The 13,484-nt window shown below is 42.5% G+C and overlaps 1 protein-coding gene and 1 long non-coding RNA gene across 2 annotated transcripts in view; one reads left to right on the top strand and one right to left on the bottom strand.

Annotated features, from left to right (window-relative positions):
• The window catches only part of RETREG1 (reticulophagy regulator 1), a 64,504-nt gene extending 60,483 nt beyond the window's left edge, over positions 1–4,021 (bottom strand). The window contains exon 1 of the mRNA XM_062569831.1: positions 3,759–4,021. Coding sequence (XP_062425815.1) covers positions 3,759–4,021 — 263 coding nt within the window. The remainder of the gene's footprint in view (positions 1–3,758) is intronic.
• A 284-nt stretch (positions 4,022–4,305) lies between these two features.
• Positions 4,306–9,732, top strand: LOC134137176 (uncharacterized). The gene is made up of 2 exons (XR_009957635.1): positions 4,306–4,593; positions 4,753–9,732. It is a non-coding gene; the product is annotated as an uncharacterized LOC134137176 (long non-coding RNA).
• The last annotated feature ends 3,752 nt before the right edge of the window (positions 9,733–13,484 follow it).

Genomic DNA, 13,484 nt, shown 5'->3' on the forward strand with positions numbered 1-13,484 from the left:
TGTCTTCGCTCTCGTTTAATTCCTTCTTCCACTGAATAAAAACACACATCAGGTCTAAGACCAAAAAAAAAAAAAAAAGAAAAAGAAAACTGAGAATGGATGGTGACAAAAAGTGCTGTTCTAACGGTAAGCTTGGCCAGCCTACCTGTGTTTACCTAAATGAAGGAATGACACTTGTGATTACACAGTTTGTCAGTAACTTGTTCATCCAATACAGTGACATCACGTGATGTTAGAAACAGACCTGCAGTAATATACAGATTTGTATACCAGAAAGAATACCAAAGTCCTCAAATGATAATTCAGTTCCAGACCAACTAGAGAAGCACTAAATGAGATAATGCGATAAATTATTCCCACAAAGAACAGAACCAGAAAAAAGGTCTATTACGTCTTAGCCTTTCTACTGTTTCAGTTCCCCAAAAATCAGTAAATTGGTGCAAGACAGCAGCTAGGATGAATTTGCAGAAATTAAGGCATTATGTTATCAATGAAGGATATATCTGCAAACTAAAAAAGACATAACAGTACAAGGTTACCAAAAAATAAACTTGTCTCCCCAATCTCAGAAATATTTAACATGATAGATTGAAAGACTATAAACGAAAAACTATTACTCCCCCAAACCCTCACAAAGTAATAAGCAAGCTATGATACTATACCAAAAATCTAAGATTGACTTAATATTTAAGATTGAACCTACGATTGAAAGCTATTTGAAAGCAGCCTAATACTCTGGAATGTCTGGACTAAATTTCTAGCAGCAGCACAAAGTTTCTCTGCTCTTGGGCAGATCATTCACTTTCTTAGTACTATGCTTGTAAAATAGGAAACAAATCTTCTCTTCCACAGGATTTTGACTTAAATTTGTAAGCGATCTGCAGTAGAAAAGTAAAACTCAAATCACGCTTCAGATAATTAGATGATAGATAATGTACATTATCTTAAAGAATTTCAATTGAGGGCATTTTTTTTGTTTTTTTTTCTTTTTTTAAATAGTTCTTCACAATGAATAAATAATAGAGGTGATAAGTGACGGCTGTTTTTTCAATCATCAGATTTCTTTCCACTTTACATGCTTGCCTTGCTTCATTAAGTTTTGTAAACTTTTCTCAAAAATAAAGTTCACTAAATATATTGGTATATATAAAAATCTAAATTTTATTAGAATTAATATTTTATGTTTATTCATGCTTCAAAATAATGAACGTTAAGCACATCACTTAACCTTTTGCAGATTCTGAAGTTTAATGTAGCCCTTAAATTAGAAGCTTAAGGTAACTGTAAAAGTACAGTACTGCCAACTCTAAGAAGGTCCCAAAGTCTGTGATGAAGAAGTAGTTATTTAAAGCCTTGTTAAAAGCTGTGTAAAGCCTTTAAATCCATGATGATTATTGGGAATATTTAAAATTTGAATTAGTTTTGGAAAACAGAATGAAATTAGTAAATTAATTTGTACCTACAAAAATTATTTCAGTAACAAACATCAAAAACATCAAAAAAGCATTCATACACAGAAGCATAGACTTTTCACAGGAAGAATGTTACAACCAAATATGAAAAAGGATTTTGTGACTCTGCATCAGAGAAGTAGTCAATTCTCAGCAGCTCCGACTGCACAGTTTGCACAAGTAAGTGAAATCTCCCACTCATCCTTTTGACAATAGAGACATCTCAGCTTTGAGGAACATCAAGACATCAGGCTTTACATACTGGGGTGCACTGCGTGATGTGAGGAGACACTTCAAGACACATGACAAAAAGACTGGGTGCACAAAGCTGCAACTAGCAAATGCTTCTTCAACCTAGACTCCTGTCAGCAGAAAGTCCTGCGAGGAGAGATTTCAGAGACTGGCAGCAAAGACAAAACTCTCTCCCCCAGACCCGAGTCAATATTGACTAGTCGAGTCACTGCAAACCAGCCTGAACAGTTGCATCGCAAGTGATAAAAGCAGAAGTAGGTACACACCACGCTGCAAATACGTAAGATGCAACATCAACATAAGGGAACGTGAAACTAGATGTAAACAAGTGTTTCACTTTCAACGTGTCAGATTTAACCGAGTTGTTAATAAGACCTTTCCTGGCGTCCTTCAGGCTCAGGCTACAGAATTTTATCGGCTGAATTTTACATGCCCCTTAGATTTCCTACTTTGTTTCCATTTCTCAGATCTCCCTGGCACTAAGAGCTTCCTCCTGAGGTACAACAGCACCACCAAAATTAAAGCAACCTTTCCACTGACTTCTGTCATTCCGTCTTATTTTGACAACAAGAGAGTAGAGCAAGCTACAGATTTTGATAAAAACACTTCAAATAGTAGTCACCCAGCAAGCTGCCAGTTGGGCCACCAGGAATTTTTCCTATAAACATTATACATGCACTTGATAATCTGCTTGTGCTCAAACTGGACAAAAGAATGGCAGACAGCTTGCCCAGTAGCTGCTACTCCTTGAGACACAGAAATTAATTCAAACACTGTCCTGGATGACTTTGTTAGAGCTAGTTCATAAAGATGCATACAGCATTATGACCACTCCAAATTGCTGAAAGAATATGTGTTCTATGAAGTATGCAGAAAATGACAGCAAAAGCATACAATTTTTTCCCCGTGAAAGGACTTATCAAGGATACCTAAAGGCAAGGCTGGTAATAAGTCAACTTAAATTAGGCATCACCAATCAAGTAAGAAAATACTCCACTTTATCCTAATTTTTAAAATATCTGTTTCCATTTTCTGTGGCTCATTACACTTGGCTGGTATTAATGCATTATTTTAAGATTAAAGAGCATAAAATGTTTTTGAAAATATCTTCACCTGGAGATTTTGTTGTGCAATGCAGAGCTTCAGCAAGTGTTCTCTTTCCATGATTTGATCTCATGTTTAAACATTACACTGTTAAGGTTATAGAGAGCTAAGAAAAGTTTGCAATTAATCTATCCTCTCTGCTTTTGTTTTTTTTTTTTTTGTTTGTTTGTTTGTTTTTTTTTTTTTTTTTTTTTTTTTTTTTTTTTTGAAACAAAAAAAAGGAGGCAACTCACCTCAAGAGATGAAATGCAATTCAGTCTTACAGCCTTGGCTGTATTGTTAAACAGAACCTTAATATGCACAGAAATCACTACATATGGTCATACAGGCATACAATAAAATTTGAGACGATCAGAAAATGAAAAATTTAGGTATTGCAAAAAACTATGACCAGGGAAAGTTCTGAACAAGTTTTGCCTAGACGGTTTTTCTAGAGAAATAAACTGAAGATTTCTTCAAATACAAAGAAAAATGAGCCCATCTCTACGACATTCTGGTTTTTATTCAGATGTCCGACCAGAAAAGGCTCAGGCAAGAACGAGACCAGGCCTGGTGCACTGCAGTAACATCCTCACTGTCCACACCCCACCAAGGCTCCACTAACTAGGCCACCAATTCAGAAAAGCACACACCGGTTTAACTCCGCATCTACAGTGCAGATCCTACGGCAAACTTCTTGGTAACAGCTCGAGGCCCAATTTAATGAGGTTTTAAAACCACATGGGGACACAGGCCCCATCGCTTCTCAACTGCGAGAAACGCAACTTCTCGAGGGGGCACGTTGCGCCAGCCCAGGCCGGCCTTGATCCTCATGGCCGCTGAGCTATCTGGGGGAGAAACGGTCAGAAAGGTGAGGAAAAGGGTGTGGGGGGGTAAATAAAAACCCGAGGAGGCAGGTGCACCAAGCAGCCACCGCCCTCAAACCCCCCGGCCCCGGCGCGTCTCGCTCACCAGAAGAGCAGGTTGGCACAGAGGAAGCCGCCCAGGCTGTGGAGCGGCCGGTCCCAGCTCAGCGCCGCCGCGATGCAGCAGCCCACCGCCAGCCCCGTCTCCCCCAGCAGCGCCGCCGCCGCGCCGGCCCCGCCTGACACCTGCGCCGCAGCCGCATCCCCCCCCGCCGCCGCCGCCGCCGCGCTCCGCTCCTCCACCACCGCGGCTGGCCGCTCCCCGCCCGCCTCCGGCCGCCGGGGCGCGGCGGGCGCGGCGCTGGCCATGGCTGGAGACGGCAGCGGGCCCCGCTCGGCGCAGCGCGGCGCGGGCAGCAGGCGGCCGCGGCGAGACAGCGCCGGGGCGGGGCCCGGGCGTGCAGCAGCCCCTCACCCCCACCCCGCGCCAGTGACGTCACCGCGGGCCGCGCACGAGGCACGGGTGCGAGGGGGTGTCTCAGAGGCAGGTGTCGCGAGGGGCCGCGCGTGCGCGAGGCAGGTGTTTGCGGCGGGGCGGGGCAACAGCGCGTGCGCGAGGGGCACCGTTAGCCGCCCGGGCCGTTGGCTGTTGCGGCGGCGCGCGTGGGGGGGAGGCCACGCGCCCCGTCCCCCTCAGCTCCGCGTGCTGGTTGCTCGGCCGTTAGTGCCCGGGGCGGGGACGTGGGGTGCGCTGCCGCGCAGTTCTGCCCTCGGCCACAGCGCGTCCGCTCCTTGCGCCTGTGCGCTGCGTAGCTGTGCTCGTCCTAGGGTGACTGCAAGGAAGGTCACGCTAGGGAGGGATTGTCCGAGTAACAGGTGGCTGCCCGTGAGTGGTGCGGGGCTGCGTGGAAGGTGCTTACCCCAGCTGCGGAAACCGCCAGGTAAAAGTTGGGAGGATTTTGCTTTGCTTTGCTTGGGGGGGGGGGGAGCTAGGGAGCGAGCTGTCTTAATAACTCAGTAAACGGTTTGCAATCAAACTTTACAAAAAAATATTAGCACAGAGACTCCTTTTTTACCATCTTCTTATGTGTTTTCCACAGTGGAGCAACAGTCACCAAAATTCTCAAAAACTGTGAGTAGATTGTTGATGACATTGTGCTGGAAGCTTCAGGAGACCATGAAAGAGGCTACAGGAGGCTGACTGTTCACATCAGTGTCTGAGGTCTCCAAGAAACAAATCTGAAAACCTGTTCCATGTTCTGCTGCCATCTGGATTGCTAAAGTCTCAAACTCAAGATGGAAGCTTGGCGCAGTCTTTAAGGCGATGACATGCATTAATAGCTAGTATTGTCCAGTCTCGTGTTTCATGAAAAACCCTTTCCAGTAGTCACATGTCTCTCTGTACCGGAGAGCCCAGAACTGGACACAGTACTCGAGATGTGGCCTCACCAGGGATGAGTAGAATGGCAGGATCACCTCTCTCGACCTGCTGGCAACACTCTTCCTAATGCACCCCAGGTTACCACTAGCCTTCTTGGCTGAAAGGGTACCCCAAGTCTGTCAGCCTCTCCTTGCACGTCATGTACTCCAGCCCCCTGACCTTCCAGGGGCCTTCAGAACTCAATCCAATATGTCAGTGTGAGTCTTGTATTGGCCTACCCAACACTGGACACATATGTTTTCTCACAAACAGTGAAAAGAGAAGAAGAATCACTTTCCTGGTCCTACTGAGGAACCATAGTTACTGCACTTACTGATTCTCTATACAATTCTCTCCATGTCACTTGTTATCTCTTTTTTGAGGCTGAAGAGTCCCATCTTAGTCACTCATCCTGTGGTAGCAATTCTGTGACTTTGATCATTCTTACTGCCCTTCTCTGAACCTTTTTTAAATTCTAAGATATCCTCATGCTTTTCTGGTCGCATCATCACTGCATTCAAAGTGGGAGCAGATCATGGATTTAGTTTCATAACAGTCTTCTGTGGTTTGTTCTCTGTGCCTTTTGCAATCATTTTTAACATCCAATTTCTCTTTTTTACTGGTGCTGAACATTTAGTTGATCTTTTTCTGGAACTATTAAAACCTAGATTTTGCCCTGTAGAGGTAATAGTCAGTTCAGAACTTGTACTGCTGAAGCTGGGATTGAGAGTCCATCCTTCCCTCCGCACCCCACCCCCTTGCATCTCTTCATCTGCTTTGAGTTTGTTCTATGGTTTGTTCTAACCGTTTTATTGGTTAGTTACTTAGTTTCCTTCTCATGTGACTGCATAGCTTCCTTAAAAGTCTTAAATGATGAATTTTTGTCAAAAGCCTTTTGGAAATCCAGGTGGACCAGGTTGCCTTTATTCACAGTCCACTGAGCTCTTCAGAGAACTCCAAAGCGTTTGCCAATCAGTCACCTTTCATAAACACTTTATTTTAGAGACTACCCCCTGCTATTTTGCTTAGCCATTAGCTTTACTTCCTGTTTTGGGGGTTATTTTCCCTCAAAGTAAATACAGGATAGCAAAATGAACATATTTTTAAGTTTTCTGTGTCAAATGCAGCAAAATGCATCAGCAAAGTGTATCTTGTCTCAAATATTTTACAAAAAGAACTTGAGTCACTAAGACTTTGCTTGGTACTATATGAGTGTTGTGTGTTGTTTTCTCATGTTTTCATAAATACATGTTCAATTTTCTCTTTCTCTGAAAAGGAAGGGCAGTTTATGGGAGAAAGTCATTTTAAAAATAACTAACACGCTGTCGTCAGCAAGATTATGCTGTTTGAAATGCTTGCAGTGCCTATGCTGGTTTTTAAGATTGTACTAATTTGGAAGACAGTACTGGCTGAGAGTGACGAGACCTGCATTCTGCTTCAGTACTCCCATTGTCCTGCTGTGCAAGATGGGGAAGATTGTTTCACCTCTTCTTGACCTGCTCTTTGTCTTCTCTATTTGATTGCAGTCATTACAGACTGGATTGACCTCATAAAGTGTTTTTGTACAGTGCCAAGCATAAGCAAGGTGCAATCTCAAACAGATTTCCCAGGTACTTTCCCAACAGAAATAACAAAAAACATGAAAACTTGTAATTTAGGAATCAAAGCTGTGGTTGATACATAAATCTAAAAAAGGCCAGTGCTTGTAAAGGCTTGCAAGTGACCTTAAAATTAAATATTTAGTTGCCTCAGCTAATGTTACTGCTTAGCATATACGTAATTGTGCTGGATTGTGGTAGACTATTAGTTGATCAAAAAAAAAGAGTACAAGATTAAAACTTGGTGCTTTCAACAGCATGACTGCAAAGACATATATTTAGGGAAAACTACATGAATTTGCATAGCATAGAAAGCAAAGTTTGAAGTTTCCAATTCTGACATTTCAAAATGTTCTTGTGTTACACCAAAACATTGTCTGTTGGGCATCTAGAATCCATGTGGCCTACTGGACATGTAAACTAAAGCTCCCGGGTGATATAAATCGAAAAAATATTAAAAAGTGGATTTCCCTGAGGGGAAAAACACCTTTTATGGTAGGATGGGAGGAGATGAGTTCATTCTACTTGGAAATTTCTCTATCTAAAGAAAATTTCTGATCAATGTTTCAAGGAAGCACTGTCTCTTTTTGCCACCATAGTTGTATTAAAAAAAAGACTTGAAATCGATGGATTTAGGATTCCGTTGTCTGAGACTAAATCCTTTAGGGCGTTATGTTGCACTTGTTTGGGTAGTTTCCAGATCTGCAGTGAGATGTTCGTGATTTTTAATTGTTCCTTCAAAATTTCTGCTAGTCTGAGAGATCTAAAAGGAGCTGCAGATGTGCAGATCTTCAAGTATCTTTATTTCAAGGTAACTGAGCAGAAATACAAATAATGATTGTATTAAGAGCTTTTTCTTTTCTTTTTTTCTTTCTTTTTTTTTTCTTTTTTTTTTTTTAAAGGCTGTTGGATAAAGCCTAAGAGCTCTGAGAGCCTGGAAATGAGAGAGAGAGTCTGGAGAAAGGAAGGATTTCTCTTAGTCAAGGATAGGATTAGAGATCTTTTAGGCAAACGACATCCACAGATCCATGGGCCCTGATGGAATGCATCCACAGGTACTGAGGGAGCTGGCGGATGTTGTTGCCAGGCTGCTCTTCATCATCTTTGAAAGGTCTTGGAGAACTGGAGAGGTGCCTGAGGACTGGGGGAAAGCCAGTGTCTCACTCCAGTCTTCAAAAAGGGCAAGAAGGAGGACCCAGGTCAGCCTCACCTCCATCCCTGGAAAGGTGATGGAACAGCTCATTCTGGATGTCATCTCCAGACATACGGAGGAAAATAAGGTGATCAGGAGTAGCCAGCATGGGTTCACCAAGGGGAAATCCTGCTTGACCGATCTGAGAGCCTTCTCTGCTGGAATGACTGGCTGGGTAGATGAGGGGAGAGCAGTGGACGTTGTGTACCTTGACTTCAGCAAGGCTTTTGACTCTGTCTCCCATAACATGCTCCTCGACAAGCTCAGGTAGTGTGGGTTAGATGAGTGGGCAGTGAGGTGGATTGAGAACTGGCTGAAAGGCAGAGCTCAGAGAGTTGTCATCATCAATGGTGTGGAATCTAGTTGGAGGCCTGCAGCTGGTGGTGTCATCCAGGGATCAGTACTGGGTCTTGTCTTGTTCAACTTCTTCATTAGTGATCTGGATGAAGGGACAGAGTGCCTCCTCAGAAAGTTTGCTGATGATACCAGGCTGGGAGGGGTGGCTGATACCTCAGAAGGCTGTGCTGCCATTCAGAGAGACCTGGACAGGCTGGAGAGTTGGCCAGAGAGGAACCTCATGAGGTGCAATAAAGTGCAGAGTTCTGCACCTAGGGAGAAATAACACTAGCCACCAGTACAGGCTGGAGGCTGCTGGAAAACAGCTCTGTGGAGAAGGATCTGGGAGTTTTGGTGGACAACAAGTGGACCATGAGCCAGCAATGTGCCCTTGTGTCAGGAAGGCCAGTGGTATCCTGGGGTGCATTAGGAAGAGTGTTGCCAGCAGGTGGAGGGAGGTGATCCTGCCCCTCTACTCAGCCCTGGTGAGGCCACATCTCGAGTACTGTGTCCAGTTCTGGGCTCCCCAGTGCAAGAGAGGCGTGGAACCACTGGAGAGAGTCCAGCATAAGGCTACGAAGATGTTCAGAGGACTGGAGCATTGAGCATCTGCCCTACGAGGAAAGGCTGCAAGAGCTGGGCCTCTTTGGCCTGCGGAAGAGAAGACTGAGAGGGGATCTTCTCAATGTCTACAAATACCTTAAGGGAGGGTGTCGAGAGAATGGGGCCAGACTCTTCAGTTTTCCCATGTGACAGGAGAAGAGGCAACAGGCACAGACTGGAACATGGGAATTTCCACCTGAATAGAAGGAAAGCTGCTTTTAAACCATCTCTTCCTATTCTTTCCACTTGGTTTAGTTCACTGTCTGTACAGAGTTATTCAACTGTGGAATGAAAATGAAGTAATGATATAATATAGGAGTCCCGTACTGCCATATCTTCAAAGGATTAATTTTCATCTTTGAGGCTAAAATAATTTTGTCTCTATTAACAGCTATTACTGAGTATGGTGACTAGAAATATTTCAGTTGTGAACTGTTCAAAACAATACTTTAGAGAAGGAAATGCTTTGCAGCAGCTGTAGACTTCTTGATGAAATTATCTGAATGTTGACATTGCTGCTTATCCAGAAATGTTAGTATCTGTATTTTCTTTCTTTCTTTTTTTTTTTTCCTTTCTCTCCCTCTGTTAGGTTATGCTTCTTTTTAACACCTCTGAACTCAAAGCTTTAACAGTAAAACCCAACAGCATGGAAGAGTTGTGCTTGTTCAGTTTTGCTTCATTTTTTTCTGTGATACAAAACATGATCAGGATACTGTGATATCCCTGCGTTAGATATTCCTTTTCATATGGTTAACATGTGTGGGAACAATAGCAAATGTTTTTTTTCTCAAATGCAGCAAAGAACAAATGAATTGTTCCTTTCATAATCCAAGTTTTATAGAATTGAGCTAGATGACAATATGCATTTCTGCATTTTGAGCTACATTTTGGTTGCTTGTATAATAAAGGCAGATCAACTTTAAACAAGAAATCAAGATCTCTCTGAGGTAATTTTCTACGACGTGAGACAAATGAATTCGCAGAAGAAGAGTATATGTGGACAGGCTCAACCACTATGATTAAGCCAGCTAAGAAACCACTCGTAGCATATATAGTTTTTAGTCCAGAAATTGTATAACATCAGGGTACATGAAATATTTATGCAACAATGTATAGGTGTTGTTCAGTACCAAAAATGTGATGTGTTGCTGGTCTTGCCTGTTCAGTCATGCCATATGAATGATTAGCAAGATTAATAGATTTTCATGGATCTAATTCTGGACTTAATTACTGTAATCTCTTATCTAGCATTACCTGTTTGAATATGTGTGGTAGAGAATCTATGACTTTATTGGTTTAACTCTACTGTTAGGTCAGCTTTGCCTGAGAGCAAGCCAAGCACACAGCAACCTTTCTAAATTTAGTGGTCACTGAGAGTTTAATGAAGCAAGTGCGTTTATATGGAAGTTGTCATTAGCAAAGAAGAATCAAAATCATTGGCAATCAGCAAATTCAGACATTTTACTTGTAGGGCGTGTAATCTAAGCCAATAAAGTAGTATTGTGGTCAAACTATGAATATCTTAAATATTGGGGATACAAAAGTAATTGTATGCATTTATGTCTTTAGATACAGGCAATATGGTGAATCCATTCTATCAAGATTGGGCATTTGGAACAGTGTTGGTTAAAAACTTCAGTTCAAGAGATCAAGGTTCTTAAACTGGGAAAGAGACACAAAATTGGGAGAAGTGGGAATGAAGGGAGTATGTTTGTTGTGTAAGTAGTCACAACTGCACGCCCAGTTTCTGTCAAGGAGAATGCTACAAAATCTGCCTGGATAAAGCTGCATGAGGACAGTAGATGTATCTGTGTGCTCTGCTGCACTGGGGAGGGATAGTAGCAAATATGTAATTTTACTTGACAGCAGAAGGCAGAAAAAAGTGCCTTCTTTACCAAGGACAGTCTGTGGAGATGAGTGGGATGTTGGGTTTAGCGAATTGGCAAGCTCCTCTTGAGGAGGGGACTATGGTAATGCCTCACTAGAGAAAACGATTGGGGCAGTGTACTCAGAAGAAGGTGCCTAAGCACTGTAGTAGCATGGGTGGGGAAATACTCTCTGAGAGCATGAGTAGGAAAAATGTTAGGGAAGTGACCTCCCAAAGTCTTAGGAAAAGAGGGAATATGATCTAAAAATTGTTGTTTTGAGATACAGAAGATGGAAATTCTTACAAAAATAAGATGGGTGAAAGTGGTCAAAGGAGAATTTTTAGGCAGCCTTCTAATACAGATCACCAAAGTTACTTGTGTTTTCAGGATGAGCTGGAGATTCTTTTTAGATGTTTTCATTAGTGACTTAAGAGAAGTGTTTGCATGTGGATGAAGTAAAATTAGGTAGAATAGTCATAAAGGAGGACTGCACAATTTTATGTACAGCAGTAAGAGAAAGGAGATCTAACAATGCACAATGAAAAGTCCTATAGTTGGGAAATAATTTTAAGAATTTCTGCTATACACTTAATTATCAGTCGATTAAATTTGGTCCTTTGCTCCCTTGTGTCATCTTTATCAGTCTAGAATTCCCATCAAGAATTAAAGGGATGTCACTGTGAATAAGACTAGTGAGATTATAAGATGCGGGTAAAGGACTTTCAGTTGATAAGAGTATTAAGTACTGCTGTATAAAGCAATGGTAAGGTGTTTAGAACACTGTGCAGTTCTGACCTATTTTTTTCAAAGAACTTGAACTGTAATAGATGCCAAAAGAGGCTATGAGGCTGATTACAGAGGATGGAGAACTTGCTTTGGATATTTATTTATTTTAAAAAAAATTATTAGTTTGAGTAATCTTGCAAAATGAAGCCTGAAAGCTGATGCCTATACTGATTAGAATGTATTAGAGGAGAGTAGGTAAAAATATGTACATTGTGGGGGGGGGATCTTAACATGGAAATATTGTGCTGGAACAGGAACAAATAGTTTGGTCTCAAATCAACATTAGACAACAAATTCTAAAAATAGGTCTGTCTACAGAGGGCTTCAGGAACAGCTTTCTAATCAGGGTAATACGAGGAGTAGTCTAAATAAAGCAAAACAGAACATCCCTCTGTCTTCAACTCCATAGAAAATATATCAATAAAGGGGTGACTATTCAGTTAAAAACTTGTAACTTTGGCCTGTGAAGTTTGACTGATCATTTTCTTGATATTCCCTTTTCCAAACTCTTTGAGGCTTAATTTATTTTTCACTTTTTTCTGAAGTATTAGTGATTGGCCAAAGCCAGAGATGGGTTGGATGCTGGGATGTCTGAGGGACAGCCTGAGTGTCTAGCACCTTGTCCTGATCATGTGTGTGGTGGACGGAAAGAATGAAGAAAGGATTTTGTCTTCCTTTTGCTACTCCTTGTAGTCTTGTATATGTGTTCAAGTACGGTTGTGCCAACTGCACAGTTGATAGCTGTATACCTGTATCTGATGGAATGAAATATAGTGGATTTCCAGTTCTGGTCACTTTGCAGAATTACTTATATTCAAGACAGTGCTGTTATCTTTGCTTGGTAGTCTTCTGTATTTACTTTGCAGACCTGTAAACGATAACCATAAACGTCCACAAGCAATGAGAACTAGGGTCTATCTGTATCAGAGAAGTTGCCATTGTTCTGCCTGGATTGCTGTAAGACAGATGTATGCCAGCATGATTTGCAGTTCTGTAGCATGTCTGGTAGAATCCGTACTGGTGTAAACCTGTGTGTATGTTTTCACTATATGGCTCAGAAACTTGGGGCTTGAAACCTAGGTCCTGATGCAACACTTTCGGGGTGAAACAATTTCCTGTGTATAACTTGTATAATTAAGAATTCTGGCACCCTTACGAATGAATGTATTTATATTAGAAGGCACAGGGAAAGAGCATGTTAGACTGCAGCCTGAGGGCAGAAGTGGAAGTGAGGCATGGCCAGCTTTTAAGGGATTTGGAAACTGTGTAAGAATCATACTTCCCTTGCAGCTGCTGCATTACTCTGCACCCTACCCGGGCTGATTGCTAGGCTTGACGGAACCGTTTCTGCTGATGAGGGGCTCAGGTAGTGTTCCTGCCTGGTGGTGTCTGGGGCTGCTTGCACCGTGGTTGCATGTGACCAGGGGCAGTCAGTACGTGCATACCCAAGGTGCTGGCAGAGTCAGCATGGGAGCTCCACGGCGGCCCAGCAGACAGGGGCAGGCGCTGAGGCTTGTGTCGGCTGGTGGCAGGGAAACAGACTGGGAAGTGCTCTTAACTCTTCTGGAGAATATGAGTGTTTCAAACTTTGAAAACCACAGACTAGTAAAATTATGCTCCTCTCTCGTAGAGTTGCATCAGGCGCTGTGTTTGCTCTAGAATCTAGCATCTTCGTAGTCTGTGACTTCTGATACGCTCCACCGGTGGCAGTCATGAGCCAGCACCAAGCCCCAGAAGGTTCAGGAATTCCTAGTGCAGCCTGCTAGCTTATACTCCATCACCAAGTTAACAAATAGAGGCTGGAAAAGTGAGAATAGAGCTGCTAGGGGAATGTGTACAGTCCCTTCTATTTCCATTCTTTCTTCCTTAGGTGCTGTGAGTTCTCATCAAAGACATTAACTGGTATTACAGAACCAAGGATCTCTTGTTTTAAGTGTCTCAGTTTTCTGGTAGCACTCACTACAGCAAAGAGTTTAACTGAATCTGACTTGAAGTCTGAAGGTCTTCAAAGGCAGACACACAACCCAAA

The sequence above is a fragment of the Rhea pennata genome, chromosome 2 (genome assembly GCF_028389875.1).
Source record: "Rhea pennata isolate bPtePen1 chromosome 2, bPtePen1.pri, whole genome shotgun sequence".
NCBI classification, from domain to species: domain Eukaryota; kingdom Metazoa; phylum Chordata; class Aves; order Rheiformes; family Rheidae; genus Rhea; species Rhea pennata.